The sequence below is a fragment of the Heptranchias perlo genome, chromosome 9 (genome assembly GCF_035084215.1).
Source record: "Heptranchias perlo isolate sHepPer1 chromosome 9, sHepPer1.hap1, whole genome shotgun sequence".
NCBI lineage: Eukaryota > Metazoa > Chordata > Chondrichthyes > Hexanchiformes > Hexanchidae > Heptranchias > Heptranchias perlo.
In genome coordinates, this window is record NC_090333.1 from 63,994,414 (window position 1) to 64,014,021 (window position 19,608).

A 19,608-nucleotide genomic window follows, 5' to 3' on the forward strand; every position below is an offset into this window, starting at 1 on the left:
TTTCCTCATAAGAAATTCACAAAGTAGCCGATTAAGATAGATTGCTGCTCAAGCAGACTAAAGTTAACAGTACTGTTTGTTCCTCCAGATGCTGCAAGACTGGAGACATACAGATGCTGAAGATCAATGGCTTGCAGTCTCCTCTACCTCTCGCAACACAGTTGACCACTCACCCACACTATCATTCACTCCCGCCCTTGTACTCAGCAGCCCAGAGACACCCACTCTAAGGGGTACAAGGTGTAAACAAGCAATTGACATGGTGAGATGCAGAGCACAAGGAAGCCAGAGGATGCAGATGTGGAAGTGGAGCCTGATGTAGTTGAGCAGAGGCATAAGATATGTCAGCCCCTGGCTGCAGAACCCACGGATGATGATCTGGGGGTCCTGCCGTGAAGTGAAGGATGCTAGCACAGCATTAAACATATATGGAGGTTGTGTATGGCCTCTCCCAATGTGTGTAGCAGATGGCCGGGAGAGTGGTGCAATCCACTGCCCTGTGCACCAACATCTGAGAAGGTTTCAGCTCATTGCAGGGCAACCTGCAGAAATTGGCAGCTGCAGGAGCATCTGCAAACTTGCTCTGCTTCATGAGAGATCTAAGTCAGCCAACTCAATGTGGAAACACTGAATGAATATGGACTGTCTGGAGGGGTCAATGTCAACTAGATTGCAAAGTGTCTGTGGCAGCATCTCAGGGATTAAAGGATATTCAGTTGACTTTCTCTCAAGGATTTAAGGATCTTTCTGATTCAGTGAGGTCCATTCTCCCACTGATCACCAGTAACTAGAACTCTGTTCCCAGTACCAGTCGAGGAACTGGTGTGCGTACCTTAGAGGCTGCTTTTCCCCCCATGGCAGCTGAACATGGAGCACTCCAGCAGCTCCCCGCAGAGCCCTTCATCTTTGCAGAACCAGGCTAACAAGGAGCCCATGACAAAGAGTCAGCCTGTCCCCTGTCCATCCCAGGACTTGGGGGCCCTGACAGAAGGGTCATTTCCACCAGCCATCTACATCTCAGACCCCTGGCCCTCAGGTGGCACATAGAAGAAATGTTAGAATAAAGAAAAAACTTGCATTTATTTGGCATCTTTAACAACCTAAGGACATCCCAAAATGCTTTATAGCCAACTAAATACTTTTGAAGTGTAGTCACTGTTGTAATGTAGGCAATGTGGCAGCTAATTTGCGCACAGCAAGGTCCCACAAACAGCAATGTGATAATGACCAGTTCCCAATTTGACTCCTGAGTGTACTATATAGCCTTTCCCTCCAGGAGACACTTTCATTGGTTTGAATTTGTACTGTGTGCAGTATAATTCCAGTTCAAAACTGTTTTTTAAAAATCCCATTTCATCCATTGGTGTTTCTGGGCACTTTATAAACTTTCTTTTCAATACCTTTGATGTTAGGGGAAAGAATATGTCCCCAGCTGTGTTCTTCCAACTTTGAAGATCGTCCACCCAGGGATTAAAGCTTTACTTGTGCATCCAAGTGCACACATTCAGAGCTCCATTGTGACAGACCTCAGTGCAATCTATAATTGGCTGTATAATACACGTCTGATGACTGGATTATTGGTTTCACGGTCCACAGTTTGAGACTGGAAGTTGCAGTATAACTGCAGCCTAAACCACACCTAAGACACTCAGTTTGCATTGGGCAATTAATCTGCCCAACAGCGATTTAGAGAAGAGCAGTCGATTGGAATTAGTGTTGGATTCCTCCAGCAACGATCTGGCACAAAGGCCTCCTCCCTATATGCCCCTTCAATGTAATTCATTAGTTAATCCTTTTTAATACACTTCATACCATCACAAAGGCTTCTAGATACAAATATGCAAACCTACTACTTTAAGTATTTAATGTCCATTTGCAGCTTTAAAGTCTGCATGTTTCTTTACCTCTGCAGAAATAATTTTCTTATTTCTAATGTTAAAGAAGGTCTTCAGGTAAATAAAGGGTGGAAATAGAGAAGTTTTTTCTATTTATTGAAAAATATATATGAAGACGACTGTGTAGTTCACTGGCTTTTCACCTGTAGGATTGAGTTCAAATCCAGCACAGTGTAATGGGATAAGTCTCCTCTGTTGGCCTATGTGAGATGAATTGGGGCAGCATCAGTCCAGTTCCTCATGGGTCTAGGCTGACAATGTAAAACTGTCCCTAACTTGGAACTGTCATTCAGAGAGGCCACAGTGTGGGGAAAAAACATGTCACATGAGACTGGAAGTTGCAATATAACTGCAATGGGCCTGAGACACATTGTTGGGACAGAGTAGAGGGAGCTTTATGCTGTATTTGACAATGCTATACCTGACCTGGAAATGCTTGATGCTGGCACTGGGTGCCTAAAATGGAAGGTGTTCCATTCCCCACCATTAATATTCCTCACCTTGATGAACACAGGATATTACAAAAAAAAAGTCTTTATAATAATACCCAGATATTCTTTTAAATTCTTTAAGAGTTAAAATTTACACTATCACATCAGCAGTGAATAATCACTAATTCCTTAGCATTGTTTTGTTCAAAACCAATGTGTTTGTGCCATATTCAATACTGTACTCCATTCACATAAAGGCCAAAGAATATAATTGTTAGGAATAGGAAGAGGTCACTAGGCCCAATATGTCTGTACCTTTCTCATGGGTCAACTCCACCTACCCATCTTTTCATATGTTTGTATGTTCACCATATACCTTCATCCATTTTCTCTCCAGAGTTACATTTAATTTGTATCTTGAACCTCTTATAATGGAAACAAGTTTTTCCATAACTCTTTCAACAATTGGTAAATTGGCATGAAAGTGTCAGTGGAATTTTGTTTTTGACTTCCACCTTTTCTTGCGTTGTACTTTTTGACTGTTACAGTTCCCCTTCTAGTTAAGAGCTTTTAATTATTCTTCACTGTTTCTGAACTCTTGAGAAAATATGAAGAGAATTTAACACTCGTTAATAGTGTGCATTAAATGTAAAATTCCACCTTTTTGAAAAAAAAACGAAGATAATGGTAAAACCCAAGTAATTGTGATATTTAGGAAACTTTTTTAAGTATTATATATTTCAAAATGAAATTGAATAATTACCCACTGTAACATAAGCTATTTTTTTTTCCTGAATCCATTTATACTAACGGGTGTTTTGTTGGCAGGAGCTGGATTTAAAACTAATTAGTAAATTGTTCATTTTACTGGATATTTAGTTTATTTCACCACTAATGAAAAGTGCTTTTAATTATGCACATTTATTTTTCAAATCGAATCATCTTATGTCATGGATCATGTGGAGTCCATGGCTCTCCTTACTTTGTCCCAGTGATGCTCCTCAACCAGAGAATGAGAAAAACACTCCCACTGTACTAAATGCAGATTTTATATTTCCCAAATGCTGTATTCTTGTGATTTATGTGAGAAAAAATTGGCAATCACTGCAGGGATTGCCAGATTTTATACTATGTTTTAAGATGAGTCATTGCATTACGACTGATCAAACTCATTTTACTCATGGCCCTTAAGAGACCGTAGACTTTCAGGCCATCTGTCTAGCCTGTATGTAAATCTAGGGGCTTTAATCTCCAAAATTGATCATTATCATTCTACGCACGTAAGCTCTTGTTAAAAGCAAAAATTATAAGTGTAAGTCTCCAAGACTGGGTGCCTATAAATTTCTTCATTTTTTTTACATTTGTGAACCTGTTTTCCTAATTAGTTTCCCCACAACTGCTGCCTGCTACCATGCCTTTTTCAATAGGTAAGGAAGGACTGCTTGTTACCTCCAGCAGACCAATTAGTAAACTTAAATATTTCATTCATTTTTTTATAAATTGACGTACTGCTACGAGCCTGGCTCTGAAGTTTGAGAGCAGCAAGAGATTTCACTGAAATTCGATTAACATGCCTTGATAACATCCCTTCCTTAGTTCATGAGGGGAACCAACTTGTTTTGGCCAGACAGCCCTCTATCAGGCACAGGTACCTAAACCAATTTTACTTCTGCACCTGCATGGAATTTACTGAAGTGCTTTGAGATTTCCAATTATCATCTATAGAGCTAGATTGTCTGCCCATTCGTAATTAATGGTAGAAAATCTGGGTTAAGTATTATTAAGACTGCTATGCTCTGGTCCCACACCCCTTGTGAAAATGGTAATTCAATATGGCGTACTCTTCAGTCCCCTATGAATTAAAAACAATAGGAAGTATATTTTTCTCTGGGTGTTAGTAGAAATGAAACAATTGATATATGTAAGTTATTGAGGAAAAGTGGCAACCGACTTTCCTTCGGTCATTTCCACCAATCTCAATTTTTCTCACAGCCTAAAATAGGTTTGAAGAGCAATGCAAAAAAAGTGCTATAAATGTTATGTATGTTTTGCTTGAAATACTCACAGATTTTCAGCTACAATTAAATATACTTGAATGCGATTATTGCACTTCAGTTAATTTTGTTAAATTAAAAATATGACATGGTTTATATGAATATTAACACTATACTTTGATACCAGTAGATTATTAAAAAATAGTCTATTTTGTTTCTGGTACTAGCTGTAATGACATATGTTTTTAAAATGGCATTTTGGGATTTTAAGAACAAATATGTTATTTAAATGTACGGAGTTGCTTTTATTTAAGAAAAAGAATGAACAGAAAAGACTGAGATACATGTCCATATATTGCCTTTATCTTCATATGAAGACAGGAGGGTTATTCATTGATTCATTTATCACGACGAGTAGAACCATGATGCCATCTGCTATCTCCATCATATTCAAGTCTGCAAATTTGGAATTTGGCAGCCAGCCATAAAAACAAAGTTTTACTTAGCCCTGTACACCCAATAACTGAAATGTTTGCTGTTTATACAAATTAACGAGCAACTTGGGTGATTAAGTTGCACACTATTCACAACCTCGGCGTCCTATTTGACCCTGAACTGAGCTTCCAACTTCATAATCCTCTCCATCCGTAATATCGCCCGTCTCCACCCCGCCTCAGCCCATCTGCTGCTGAAACCCTCATCCATGTTTCTTTTACCTCCAGACTCGACTATTGCAATGATCTGCTGGCCAGCCTTACGTCTTCTACCCTCCATAAACTTGAGCTCATCCAAACCTCTGCTGCCCATATCCTAACTCTCATCAAGTCGCGTTCACCCTGTGCTCGCTGACCTACATTGGCCCCCGGTCCGGCAACTCCTCGATTTTAAATTTCTCATCCTTTTGTTCAAATCTCTCCATGGCCTCGCCCTGCTCTATCTTTAACATCTTCCAGCCCTACAACTCTCCGAGAACTCTGCGTTTCTCTAACACTGGCTTCTTGTGCATCCCCCACTTTCTTTGCCCCATCTTTGGTGGTTCTAAGCTCTAGAATTCTCTCCCTAAACTTATCTGCATCTCCACCTCTCTCTCCTCCTTTAAAACGCTCCTTAAAAGCTACCTCTTTGATTAAGCTTTTGATTATTTGTCCTAATGTCTCCTCCTTTGGCTCGGTGTCAATATTTGTCTGCTTACGCACCTATAAAGAGCCTTGGGACATTTTACTATGTTAAAGACTCTATATAAATGCAAGTTGTTGTATTATTACAAGTGCCTTGTGAATGGCCAGTATTCTACCATTCTCACTATTCAATTCATTTTGATTTTTGGCTTTTAAATCTAGAATAAAATACCACAAGAAAACACTTTTACTTAGAAGAGCAAAATATATCCCTAGGTCTTTTTCTTTTGAATATATAGCACAAAACATAGGTTTATAAACCAGGAGAATGAGCGGTTTACAGTTTCAAAATTCTTGAAATTATAGAATCATGAACATTATTCCTCACTTTATATACCACATATACTCTAGATATTGTTTGTGTGCACCTATGTTTTCTGGTTGCTGCTACAACATGTTGAAAAAAGAAAGACTTGCATTTATATAGTGCCTTCCACCTCCCAAAGTATTTTACAGCCAATGAAGTACTTTTAAAGTATAGTCACTGTTGTAATATAGGAAACATGGTCCCTCAAACAGCAATGTGATAATGACCAGCTAATCTGTGTGAGAAATATTGAACTCCCCTGTTCTTTTTCAAATAGTGCCATGGGATCTTTCACGTTCACCTGAGGACAGACAGGGCCTTGGTTTAATGACTCATCTGAAAGGCAGCACCTCCAACAGTGCAGCATTCCCTCATTACTGCATTGAAGTGTCAATTATATGCTTGAGTCTCTGGAGTGGGACTTGAACCCACTTCCTTCTGACTCAGAGGCGAGAGTACTATAACTGAGACACGGCTGACACCTAGAAGTCACTGAACAGTCTGGGTGATGTCGGGAATGGGCGATACAACAAAAGTGCTTGATAATAGGGTTGTATAATGGAAAGAAGAGATTTTATTGGAATGTAAATTAGAGTGCAGGAAATTATGAAAATGTTCTTCATGGTGTTATATAATATACAGTAACATGAAATGGTATTTAAAATCATGAAGGATCTAGACAGAATAGATAGAGAGAAACTGTTTCCATTGGTGGAAGGGTCACGAACCGAAGGACATAGATGTAAGGTGATTGGCAAAAGAACCAAAGGTGATATGAGGAAAAACTTTTTTACGCAGTGAGTGGTTAGGATCTGGAATGTACTGCCGGGGGGTGGGGGGGAGGGATGGTGGTGGAGCCAGATTCAATTGTAGCCTTCAAAAGGGATCTGGATCAGTACTTGAAAGGAAAAAAATTGCAGGGCTACGGGGATATGGCGGGGGAGTGGGACTAGCTAGTTTGCTCTTGCATAGAGCCGGCACTGACTCGATGGGTCAAATGGCCTCCTTCCACGCTGTAACCTTTCTATGATTCTATGAAATAACGTAAGACTGTTCTTTTGTCTCTGGCACCTGAGTTTGAGTTTTGATGGACTGAAAGCCACTGTTCCTTGCTGGGTATAAAGGTCCAACATGAATTGCATTTGGGCCATCTCAACCTGGCCCCTAGAAGGTACATGTCCACAGGACAATGCTATCCTTAATTTGATACAAATAAGGATTAAGTTGAAAATCTCACTCATAGACTATTAAAATGCCTTGTGGAGCAAATGTAAAGATTCACACTGGTGCACCAGGTGTTCTGAGCTTAGCTTTAAGGCATATTATTGGGTAGGGGTAATAGAAGGAACTTTACCGTGCATATAGCTCATGCTAAATCTGAGGTTGGAGTGATTGATATAGACAGGTAATTGTCAAAATGTTACATTGTTATGCATACAGAAACTGATCAAAAGGAAAGTCATATAAATCCCCATAATACTTAAAGTTGTTATATGCTCCCCAAATGTATTGCCTTGGAAAAAAAAACTGAAGAACTTTTCTCGAGCTATTGGTTTATTGTGAATTATTTTCCCTCCCGTGGAGACCTGCCATTTTGTCTTTCTGTCCAGACCAGGAAAAATCAATTCTGCCCCCATAGTGTAATAGATAGCAATTCCAGATGTAAGTGGAGATCTAAAATGGCAGGTCTCCATGGGAGGGCAATGATTCACTAAATTGAAAATCCTTTCTACATCTACTTCAGTTTTTTTTTAAAACAGAGCAAGTGGAGAGTACTTCACATTGAAAGTATTCCCATAGCCTATCATTCTCCTTTTTAAAAAAATCTTATCACAAACCATTGCAACAGAAGAATGATAGGCACTAAACGACTTTGGGCCAGTGGACAGACTGCAGTTTCTTTGAATGCATCACCTTAAGTACATCATGTACAACTACAAATACAGAGAGATTTCAGACTTTTATGGGAAATGAGTTAGAAATTGGCCAAATGCATGAGGAATTTCATTGAACCTGAAACTGTTATTTCCTTTACAAACTGTTCAGGTCAAGCTACAATGATGAAAACCTTTGTTGAATTAATTAGAGAAGATTGGTAGCAGCCCTATTCAATATGTAAAAAGGGATAATGTAATAAATTGTACAATAAGCATAAAGATGGGTCACTCACAAAATGAGACTTAATAATGTATGAAATGAATGGCCTAAGGTTCACTGCTTATCAAAAATGGAAAGGTGAATTTACAATATCCTTGTTTCAAATTGCTGCAAAATTACTCAGCTAAGTCAGGACAGAGTAAAGATGAAGTGAAACCTTTAAAGTGCTTAATTTAGAACACAATGCAATTGATGCTCTTGGTTTCATTTCTAAAAGGAATCTTTAATTGAATCGTTTTGAAGACTTCAGTTATAATGACCTGCCATATTTTCATTTGTAAAGTTATCAAGACAAATACACTTCAGATGCAAAACTTTTCATCTTAAAATTGCAGAAATTAATAACACATCAAGGAACTACTGTTGATACAGTCTCTTAGACCAGTATGATGTGAATTAAATGAGCTATAATAACCAAGATGGTACAGCATAAGTCTTCAATGGTCTTTCATGCTGTGATTACATATTAACCACCCAAACCATATGTACTTTGCCTGCATTGCACACAGAGTTTGCATGCCTAATGTACACATCCAGTGTGAAGTTTACATATTTCAATAGTACAGTTTTTAATTATTTATAATAGCTATGGCAACTCAATCTACAGTCTGTAACATAGCACTGCTTTGGGATTGCATTGTTACTATTGAAGTTGCATTTGCTCTAACTTCTAATTGACATGGCCTCATGCAAACAGCATATTAAAGTAATGTAAAGATAAATTTTGTAGAATTTACCATCCAAAAAGCACAATATCAAGCGAGGCCCTACATCACAAACCTAATGTCCTGTGATATGTTTTATCATATAGCTGTCTAAAGCTACTCCCACTGCAAAAATAATATGTTCTTTAATATTTGAAAATAAAAAAAATAATTAACTTCAGTAAAACTCTACAAGAAATCAGAAAAGCCTTGAGAGCGAAGAGTTTTGGGCTTGAATTTTATGGTATCATCTGAAGCCCTAAATGGATTATTACCTTGTGTTGCACTGTCAACCACCCACTGTCCTCCAAGCATTTGGAAACCATGGTGTCCCTTGCAGTAGGTTACAGGCTTTGAAAGAGACGTCATTCTTAACCTTTCTGTATTTGGAAGTGAAGCATTAAGGAAAAAAAAGAAGGAATTTATTTTGAAGGGCGTTTTAATTTACTTCACAGCAGGTTGATAAATCTTAACAAGATATTTTATTTTAACATTGGATGGATGGCTGAATTTTCTTTTGTCTTTATAACAGATTAATCTTTGTAGCACAATACCTGATTAATTTGTTTTACAACTCTATCTGCCTTGTATAAGTTGTTATTACATTTTATCAGTGTGTCAAAAAAAAGACAATTCTGCAAAGATTTCAACCCACCTTCCCTTAAAATTCATTTTTACATAAAAATCTGTAAAATAAATAAATGAAATGAACTAAATTGACTATGTAGGCTACAAAACTACTGTGGACCATTACTACATAGATGGTTTTGACCACTTATAATAACCAACTAAATACAACAAAAGCTTTAGCCATTTTTCATAGTATGCGCTGTGGAACCATCAGACTCTATAGGGGGGAAGGGATTATAACTCCAGTTTAACAAAACTTCACTTCTGAGATAAAGGGTTTTAACCTTTGGTGAGTTAGGTCTTCATAGAGAGTCACAAGATCACCATAATTCTTGATCCAGGTACCATTAAACAGTGGGAACTTTCTCTGTGCAGCTGTGGCTATTCTATCAAACATTATGGGCCAGATCTTGCTGTAAAAATAACAGCATGTTAACAACGCACACAGTTATTAATAAGAAATAAGCTGTGCGTTCCAGAACTTACTGGTCGCTTTACACTGCTCCGCCATTAGCTTCACACAAACGGCATCTCGCCCTTAGCCTGTCCATTATTTTTAAGAACTTGCCGGATTAGCACATTAATTGCCCATTAAACTTGCCACAAAGTTAAGTCTGGTAATGAAGAGCATAAGTACCTTTTTAACGACGTGATAATTGTTAATGAAATGCCAAGCAACTCTCTGGCCCAGAAATTGAACAGTTCAAATTGTGGAGTCTCATTCCTTCAGCTGGTAAATTGTTCTTAGAGATTTTAAAACTATCAATTTTAAATTTAACTTTTTTTTCATTTCCTTTCTGTCCCTTTCTCTCTCTTATTCTAATCGTTCTTTCCATCTCTATTTCCCTTTCTGTACCTGACTTGTCTCTTAATTCACCTTCCTTCTCAATCGTTTCTCTGTTTCTTTCTCAATCCTTACATCTCATTAGTTTAGGAGATACGCTGTTGGTCCCATCGTTCACTGAGGTCCCAGAGGCCCTGTTGCCCTTGCCGTGTCACTATCAGCTTGCACTTCCAGCAAGTTACAGTGCAAAAACACTTTGAGCTGAAGGGTGCAGAAAAGAAGTCTAACTGGGCATGCCGCGAGATGCCCCACTCCAGCAAGATCTGGCCCAATGTTATTGAGTACTGGATTAAAAAAAGACATGACAAGCCTCAATTTTTTTTTTTAGAGTCATAGAGTCATACAGCACGGATAGAGGCCCTTCGGCCCATCGTGTCCGCGCCGGCCATCAGCCCTGTCTACTCTAATCCCATATTCCAGCATTTGGTCCGTAGCCTTGTATGCTATGGCATTTCAAGTGCTCATCCAAATGCTTCTTGAATGTTGTGAGGGTTCCTGCCTCCACAACCCTTTCAGGCAGTGAGTTCCAGACTCCAACCACCCTCTGGGTGAAAAAGTTCTTTCTCAAATCCCCTCTAAACCTCCTGCCTTTTACCTTGAATCTATGTCCCCTTGTTATAGAACCCTCAATGAAGGGAAAAAGCTCCTTAGTATCCATCCTATCTGTGCCCCTCATAATTTTGTACACCTCAATCATGTCCCCCCTCAGCCTCCTCTGCTCCAAGGAAAACAAACCCAATCTTCCCAGTCTCTCTTCATAGCTGAAGCGCTCCAGCCCTGGTAGCATCCTGGTGAATCTCCTCTGCACCCTCTCCAAAGCGATCACATCCTTCCTGTAGTGTGGCGACCAGAACTGCACACAGTACTCCAGCTGTGGCCTAACCAGTGTTTTATACAGCTCCATCATAACCTCCTTGCTCTTATATTCTATGCCTCGGCTAATAAAGGCAAGTATCCCATATGCCTTCTTTACCACCTTATCTACCTGTTCCGCCGCCTTCAGGGATCTGTGAACTTGCACACCAAGATCCCTCTGACCCTCTGTCTTGCCTAGGGTCCTCCCATTCATTGTGTATTCCCTTGCCTTGTTAGTCCCTCCAAAGTGCATCACCTCGCACTTTTCCGGGTTAAATTCCATTTGTCACTGTTCCGCCCATCTGACCAACCCATCTATATCGTCCTGCAGACTGAGGCTATCCTCCTCGCTATTTACCACCCTACCAATTTTTGTATCATCAGCGAACTTACTGATCATACCTTTTACATTCATATCCAAGTCATTAATGTAGACCACAAACAGCAAGGGACACAGCACCGATCCCTGTGGTACCCCACTGGCCACAGGCTTCCAGTCACAAAAACAACCTTCGACCATCACCCTCTGCCTTCTGCCACTAAGCCAGTTTTGTATCCAAAGTGCCAAGGCACCCTGGATTCCATGGGCTCGTACCTTCTTGACCAGTCTCCTGTGGGGGACTTTATCGAAGGCCTTACTGAAATCCATGTATACCACATCCACTGCGTTACCCTCATCCACACGCCTAGTCACCCCCTCAAAAAATTCAATCAAATTAGTCAGACATGATCTTCCCTTGACAAAGCCATGTTGACTATCCCTGATTAATCCTTGCTTCTCCAAGTGGAGACTAATTTTGTCCTTCAGAATTTTTTCAAATAATTTTCCTACCACTGATGTTAGGCTCACTGGCCTGTAGTTCCCCGGTTTTTCCCTACTCCCCTTCTTGAATAAAAAGCAAGAGACTTATTTATAGGCTAATCTCCCATTCTATAGACTGAAGGCTGTTACCAAGCCAGAGACATCAAAAACACTAATTTCTGGATTTTCTTAACCATTATACTCATGAAGAAAACCACTATAGAAATATAAATCTTTTACAGATTGATTTTGTTGCAGACAGGATTCTGTAAAATTTCTTCTCATTCTCCTTGACCTTTATGCTGCCTTCAATACTGTCGTCCTCCAACATCTCTCCTCTACAGTCCATCTTTGTGACACTGCCCTGACCTGCTTTCCCTTCATACTTGTCACATTGTAGACATTACAGGGGTCACTCCACAACCACTTGTTTTCAACAAGGAGCCATGTTTACAGAGATTGCGGATCAGAGTTACAATGCTGTAGCTCTACCTTGGGCCCAAGCTCCTTGCCAGCGTGGCTTCCCCGCTCCAGTCTTGACTACATCAAACTTTCGGCTGTCACCTCAAGTTAACTGTAGTATACTGCTCAACCTCAAGCTCAGCTTTCTTTCTCGCATCGAATCAGTTACAAAGATTGCTTTCTTACCCATCTGAAATATTTTTCACCTCTGCTTCTATACCTCTCTCTCATTGCACTCACAACTCTAATCCATACCTTTATCACCTCAATATTGTACTTATCCAACAATTTCATTGCCAGCCTCCGCCCTCCATAAATTACAAATTATTCATAAAGCTATGCCCTTACTTGCACTAAATCCGGCACTACTATCACCCCTACTCTATACCCCCTCTTTCCCCCTCCCCCATTCTTGCCAAATTCCATTGGCTCCCCAAGCCCCAATGAATTGATTTCAAGGTTCTATATACACCTTCAATTCCGTTAATAGCTTCACCCTATTCTACTTTGTTGATGGCCTCCATTCATACATCCCCAACACACCCTTCACACTTAAGACAGCAGTTTATTCTTTGCTTTCTATCCCTTCTGTTCCACTATCAGTAGCTGGTCCTTCAGTCACTGTGCTCCTGCCATCTGGAACCCCATCCTTAAAAACCTACCTTCTTGCTTCAGAAACCTGCAAACAGCCATTCTCTTCAATTGTATTTTTGCCACAACATTTCTGTGAACTCCATCCTTTTTTGTCTCTTGCCTTGTAAAGTGCTGTGAGACATCTTTCTGTGCAGAAGATTGCTAAGGATGTGCAAGTTGTTGTTGAAGTTAACTTTGATAATCAACTTAGGTAAATGTTATTGATATAAAGGGCATATTTATGGCTATTATCAGTTTCAATTATTGATCAAACCTAGATAAATAGTTGGGGTACAGTAGTATTTTGTTTCTTCGGGTAACACCAGAATTAAGGTTTGAATCACTTTAAGAGACTTTAATAGAGAAACCTGCATTTGAATTTTGGTATTGCTGATATGTGTGAAACTCTACAATTGCCAATTATGCTATCTCCATTTTTCTTCTACATGTAGGTTATTCTCCAGTCTCAGTATTATCACAGAACTGACTCACCCAGCTAATATGAGATTCATGCAATTCAGGGCCAAAGACTGCTATTCGCTGGCTTTGTCTAAACTTGAGAAGGTGAGGATTTTTTTTTCTAAGTTGTTATGTTTTGTGCAATCTTCATTTTACTTTTAAACATTAATGAAGAGTGAACACAGATGTGTTTTTAAAAACATGAATAGATCACTAATTTAATAGCAGTTCTTGATATAACTATTTTTATTTTTTTAATGCATCACCCTCATGGGTGCCTGTTTCCAAACAGCAATAAGAAGTGACAAACTTACCTCCGCACTCGCTTAGGGTCATAAAAGAAGGATGAAATATTTTAGTAACTGCTTTATGTGTATCCTAGAAATGGATGCTGCCTGCCATCTTTGTGATTCAGATCTCAGACCCTTTATCAGTTAAACATCCTTGAACATTAAGCTCCTGGACATATATCCACAAGATGTAGATAGAGCAGAACTTTGCAATAGTGATTAGTTTGTAGTTCTAAGAGGATCTGTGTACTTGTGGGTAGAAGTTGCTATTTCCGGCTCCACCAATGACTAATGACCAATGCCTCGCTGGTTTGCATCTCAAAACCAAATTAGAACAAGGCCTATGGACTTCGATTCAAAATGTCCTATAAGCACATTGGAACTGGGAATTATAGTGTAAATTCAGCATTCAAAAGGAACGCAGTTCAGAGAATCAGCACAGTAGCCCTACCACCAATTCACACTCCCCTGGAAAGTAGCTGTCTGCCGGGAGCACAATATCGCCGAATTTACTTTTATATGACTAGCATTGCATTTGTTTCAGAGTATTGTCCACTGCCTGTTTGACTGTGGATGGACAACACCTTTGTGGTGAGTTTATAACCACTTCCACTAAAGAAGTGCACCCTTTTTGGACATCTCCCACCATCATTACCAGTTCCATTGTGACTGCCACTGGAGATTTTTTTGTACTTCTAATTTAACCTGTTTCAAACTTGTCAGCCATAGGTTTTTGCAAAATGATTGTAGAAGTTGTATTTGAGAATTTTACAGTTATTAGTGAATCTTATGTTGTGGGTTATTTGCAGAACACCTCTCTATTTTCAGTGGCTACACCAATTGCCACCAATGCCTCATTCCTAATCACAACTTTGCGGAATATGAGATTATTCCAAGTTTTAAAAAGACAGAAAAATAAGAAGGGTTTCAATCACGATGAGATTTCATGAATGTGACAATAGCTAAGAAGAAGTCATTAATAGATTCAGATTTAACCATGAAAACCTGGGCATAGCCTTTTTCTTCATTTCAATCTCCTTTGAGAATTACAGAAAAGCTCAGGTAAAATGGATAGTTAAAGCACATGAAGAATTTGTCCCTTTCTCCAGCAAATGACATCATTGTTCAGTGCAAGACTAAACAAGCTTCCCTAATGATAATCCTCTTTGCTCAACCTTGACAAAGCACTATTCCTCCTCAGAGCTTCGGTATCGGTTCAGGCCACAGCTCAGATTCAGGCCTAGGCCTAGCCTCAACATCGGGTTGTGTGTCACATTTCAGGATTCTTGTTGACCATTTTTCCACAGAATTGGCTTGAAAAGATTTACTTTTAGTGCTTTTTAAAAAAAAAAGCTGTGCATTCTCACGAGTTTAAAAGAGGGGCACCAAGAGGAAGGGTAGTTAGTATGCTAAATGGAAGGTGTCTTTCTCAAGAGACTAAACAATAAATGATTTGTTTGTTTGGGTAATCAGAAAGACCTCATCTGTTGTGTTGGAAAACCTTCTCATCTCTGTGAAGCGAGGGTTAAGAAGAGAGACACAGTCCCAAACAGGGCATTCTGGCTTCTGGAAACAGGGTACTGCACAATCAGGCAGCTAAAAGCTGTGAAGCCGGGAGACTAGGTTCTGTCCTAGGCTGTAAGACAAAATGCAGAAGAATTGGAGTTAGTCTGTTTAAGTCAAGCAAGATGCCCCACTGAAGTGGGATAGCGTAGCATTTTTTTTAATGCTATTATGTGGAGATAAGTTGTATCGGTTGAAGCAAGTGCATCCGATTGTAACTGTTTTGTACATTCACCTTACTGTGCAATAAAGCAGCTTAATAATTCAAGCAAACCTCGCCTCATCCAGCGTTAATTAGGTCCACCTGCGGAGAGATTGAAGGAATACATATATAGAAGACACGAATATCCAGTTCAGGACATGTGGGTTTTATTGTTACAGCCCTGGGTCCCACTATTGTACAAGTAGATACAGGGCAGTGTGAGTCAATTCCCATAAAAGTAAGATGTTCAGACCATTTGCAGGAGAGACTGACACCACTGAACTGAGAAGGTGTCTATTGTAGACCCAAATTCATAACAGTGTGGCTCACCTGGATCAGAGTAAAGTGCCCTCTATTGCATGCACATTAATATTAATTGGGTTCCACCTCTGAAAAATGCCCCTTTGTGAACAAAGCTCAAATAAGGACAGAAAGAATGTGCTTCTCACATCCTCAAGATGTCCCAAACAGTTTCACAGCCAATGAGGTACTTTTGAAGATTGGTCACTGTTGTAATATATGCAATGTCAAGGATTCTTCAGCACCCAAGCATAAGAGCTTGATAGGGCAGAAGCACTTAGCACAAGTTGCTCACAATTTTCCATCTAAGCGCTAACACCAGCACTGAAGTGGAAAATCTGCCCCCTTGTGACCTAACTAATGAAAATATTCAAACTTGCTATAAACCAAAGTTACTCAAGTAAAAGACAAAACTCCTATAAAGCCAATGTTACCTCTGGAATTGTCCAACATTGAGACTATCTTGATTATATTGCTCCTAAAGAATGAGAAACCTCTCGCCAGCTTTTCTGAGATATATTCAGAATATAAGCGTTGTTGATTAAGGACTTGTCCACTAATGATCTGAAATAAAAGGTTTTGCAAATATCACTCCCCTTACTACACAGGACAGTCATGCCTCACATGGAAAAAACAGGAGATTGATGTACATTTCCTAAAATCACTGACATCCAACCTATTAAAGGAGCATTTTTTTTTCCACATGCAGTTGTACTTTGAGTTTTAGACACTTTGGTTTTCACTTACTCCACTCATTCCACCTACAGTTAGTGTTTCAATGATGTTTCTGCTGTACTGGAAACCTGTTATAATTAACATCGTTGTTGTAATGCGGCATAGTTGTCAGAGTAAGATCGTTCCTCTCCCCATTTTACATATTATCATGTTAGTTTACTCGTGAATTCTGGGTTATCTGACAATATCCAGATTTAATGGTAGAACTATAATTCTACACTAAGCAGCAGAAAGCAGATAAGGAAATGTTGGCCACCTTCTAAGATGATCAGCAAACAATGAAGGCTGCCCTGTCCTGCAGAGTTGGCAATAAGAAAAAGAATGGGGACTATATTGGCTTTATTTTATCATCTTAGTCAGGCTTTATGTTATAAAGATCTTTTGTATTACGTTCTTTTTGCAACAGTTTTTAGATATAACAAGCCACCTCCCAAAGGTATTCTTATTCCCAATAACTGATTGAACCAAACTATTTTATGTAGCTTTGAAAAACCCTTAGTTCTGACACCTTACATTTAATCAAAATTTAGACAGAAATTGTACCTATAAGAGACTTTACTTTTACTTACTTTTGTTTCTTTAAATAGCATTAATAACATGTATAGAGTGCATTGGTTTACTGAGTGAAGTGAGACAATGTTGTCAAGGAAACTGGCTGTTTTTGTCCATTCACAGGGCTTAACTATTATACATTGAACTTGGTGACTGCTGCGTTTAATTTTATCTGGTCTAAAAGATTGGGGGTTCTCTTTTTTTTCCTTTGGTTATTTCCGATAAAGGAGTATAAAGCTCTGTCTGCTTTGGAACACGTACTGATTATCTTCTTTAAGCATAAACAGGAATATTATTTCATTATTAGCCTTTTGGAATTATGCTTATTTGAGTATGTTATTTTAAATAAAGTAGTTTAACTGCTCTTGCAGACTTAGATAAAAATACAACAAAAACAACAATTTTTATTTATGTTGTGCCTTTAATGTAGAAAAATATGCCAAGGCTCTTCACAGACGTATAATCGGACAAAAATGGACATCAAGCCAAAGTAGGAGATATTAGGAGGGGTGACCAAAAACTTGATCAAAAAAGTGAGATTTAAGGTGGGTTTTAAAGAAGGTGGGGGAAGGTGGAAAGGTTTAGGGGGGGAATGCCAGAGTGTAGGGCCTAGACGACTGTACACACAGCTGCCAATGGTGAGACAAATGAAGGACAGCGCATAAGAGACCAGAGTCAGAGGAACAAAGAGTTCGGTGGGTGGTGGTGGTTGTAGGGCTGGAGGAGATTACAGAGATGGGGAGGGGCAAGGCCATGAATAGGCTGGTTTGACAATGTTACTTAACTGAAGTGAGTGAGCCTCTATGGCAGTGGAGCAGGAGAAGCCCCAAGGAAATTCCTGGTGCTTGTCAACCAATTATGAAGCAAATTTTACCTTATAGCTGTATTAAATATATTCTTGTTTTTTTTTCAATTGTATAAACATCATAGTCAAGAAGAAAAGAACAAATGACTTCTGTCATCTCCAACCCCTGTACCATCATCAGCTTGACCTAATTCTCTCGCCACACACACTCTGTGTCTCCAATCGCTGCTCCTAATCTCCAAGCCCCACCACCCTCTCTCTGTTTTCAATTTCCTCAATATTGATTTGAACATTGTTGTGTTTGTTTAGTCGAAGCAAACACAACAATCTCACAGGCTATAACAATCTGCATTAAGCTCTTCACAGTTAGATCCTGAGATGAGATTAGAGCTCCTGAAACACAGCAATCTCTCAGTCTATAACAGTATATATAAACCAGATCTCTGATAATAAATGTGAATATGGATGTGAGGTTAGGTATTATGACAACTTACACAACACTGCCACATTTTTGTGATTGGTCTGAATCTTGATGCACCCTTTGCAGGCTATGCACAGATCATCACATGACTGCTGAAATTATGCTGTGCACCATGACCACACACGTGGCATCCATAACATTTCTATTAGAAACAGAAGCTACAATTTGTACATCAGCTGCAATGGGGATTAGACCAAAGGCAAGCTACAGCAGCTCATGCGCAGGTTATAAATCATGAACCGCTCAGTATCTTACAGGCTCTGCTCATTCAAATATTATTGTATTCCTCACACAGACTGGGTGCTGCACAGGGAACATAACTGTAAATCTTCCACTTGTGTGCTTTCAGTGGGGAGCCTCGCCACCCCCCTCCCCCTCCCCCTCCCAGAGGCGCATATCAAGAAATCGAATGCTTCCAGCATGCTTTACCATCGTTGGCTCCATTTTGGGGGGCTTTGCAACTGGCCAAATTCCAGGCCTTAACCTCTATGCCAGATAATATGGGGAACCATCACATTATCAGTCCCTTAAAGGGATGTGTGCTCCAGATGTGTCACAGGCTTCGAGCCTCCACACCTCTTACATGAAGCATAATTCATCACATTATCAATCAATTAAAGGGATATGTGCACTTAACGATAAGTGGCTGCATATAGTGACAAATATTGTTACTGCCTTTATCATAGTATCATAGTAGGTCTAGCATAGGAGGAGTCCATTCAGCCATCATGCCTGTGCTTGCTCTTTGACAGAGCCATTCAATTAGTCGCAGTCCCTGCTCTTTCCCCATAGCCCTGTAAATTTTCTGCCTTAAAGTATTTATCCAATTCCCTTTTGAAAGTTACCATTGAATCTGCTTCCACCACCCTTTCAGGCAGTGCATTCCAGATCATTGCAACTGGTTGCGCAAAAAAATGTTTCCTCATGTTGCCTCTGGCTCTTTTGCTGATCACCTTAAATCTGTGTCCTCTGGTTACTGACCCCTCTGCCACTGGAAACGGTTTCTTCTTGTTTACTGTGTCAAAACAATTCATGATTTTGAACACCTCAATTAAATATCCCCTTAGCCTTCTCTGTTCTAAGGAGAACAACTCCAGCTTCTCCAATCTCTCCACTTAAATGAAGTCCCTCATCCCTGGTACCATTCTAGTAAATCTCTTCTGTACCCTCTCTAAGGCCTTGACATCCTTCCTAAAGTGTGGTACCCAGAATTGAACACAATACTCCAACTGAGGCCTAATTAGTGTTTTATAAAGGTTTAGCAAAACTTCCTTGCTTTTGTACTCTATGCTTCTATTAATAATGTCCAGGATTCCTTATGCTTTTTTA

The 19,608-nt window shown here is 39.5% G+C and overlaps 1 protein-coding gene across 1 annotated transcript in view; it reads left to right on the top strand.

The window, feature by feature from the left end:
- LOC137325483 (potassium channel subfamily T member 2-like) overlaps positions 1-19,608 on the top strand; it is a 576,738-nt gene that overhangs the window by 354,900 nt on the left and 202,230 nt on the right. The window contains exon 23 of the mRNA XM_067990641.1: positions 13,345-13,456. Coding sequence (XP_067846742.1) covers positions 13,345-13,456 — 112 coding nt within the window. The remainder of the gene's footprint in view (positions 1-13,344; positions 13,457-19,608) is intronic.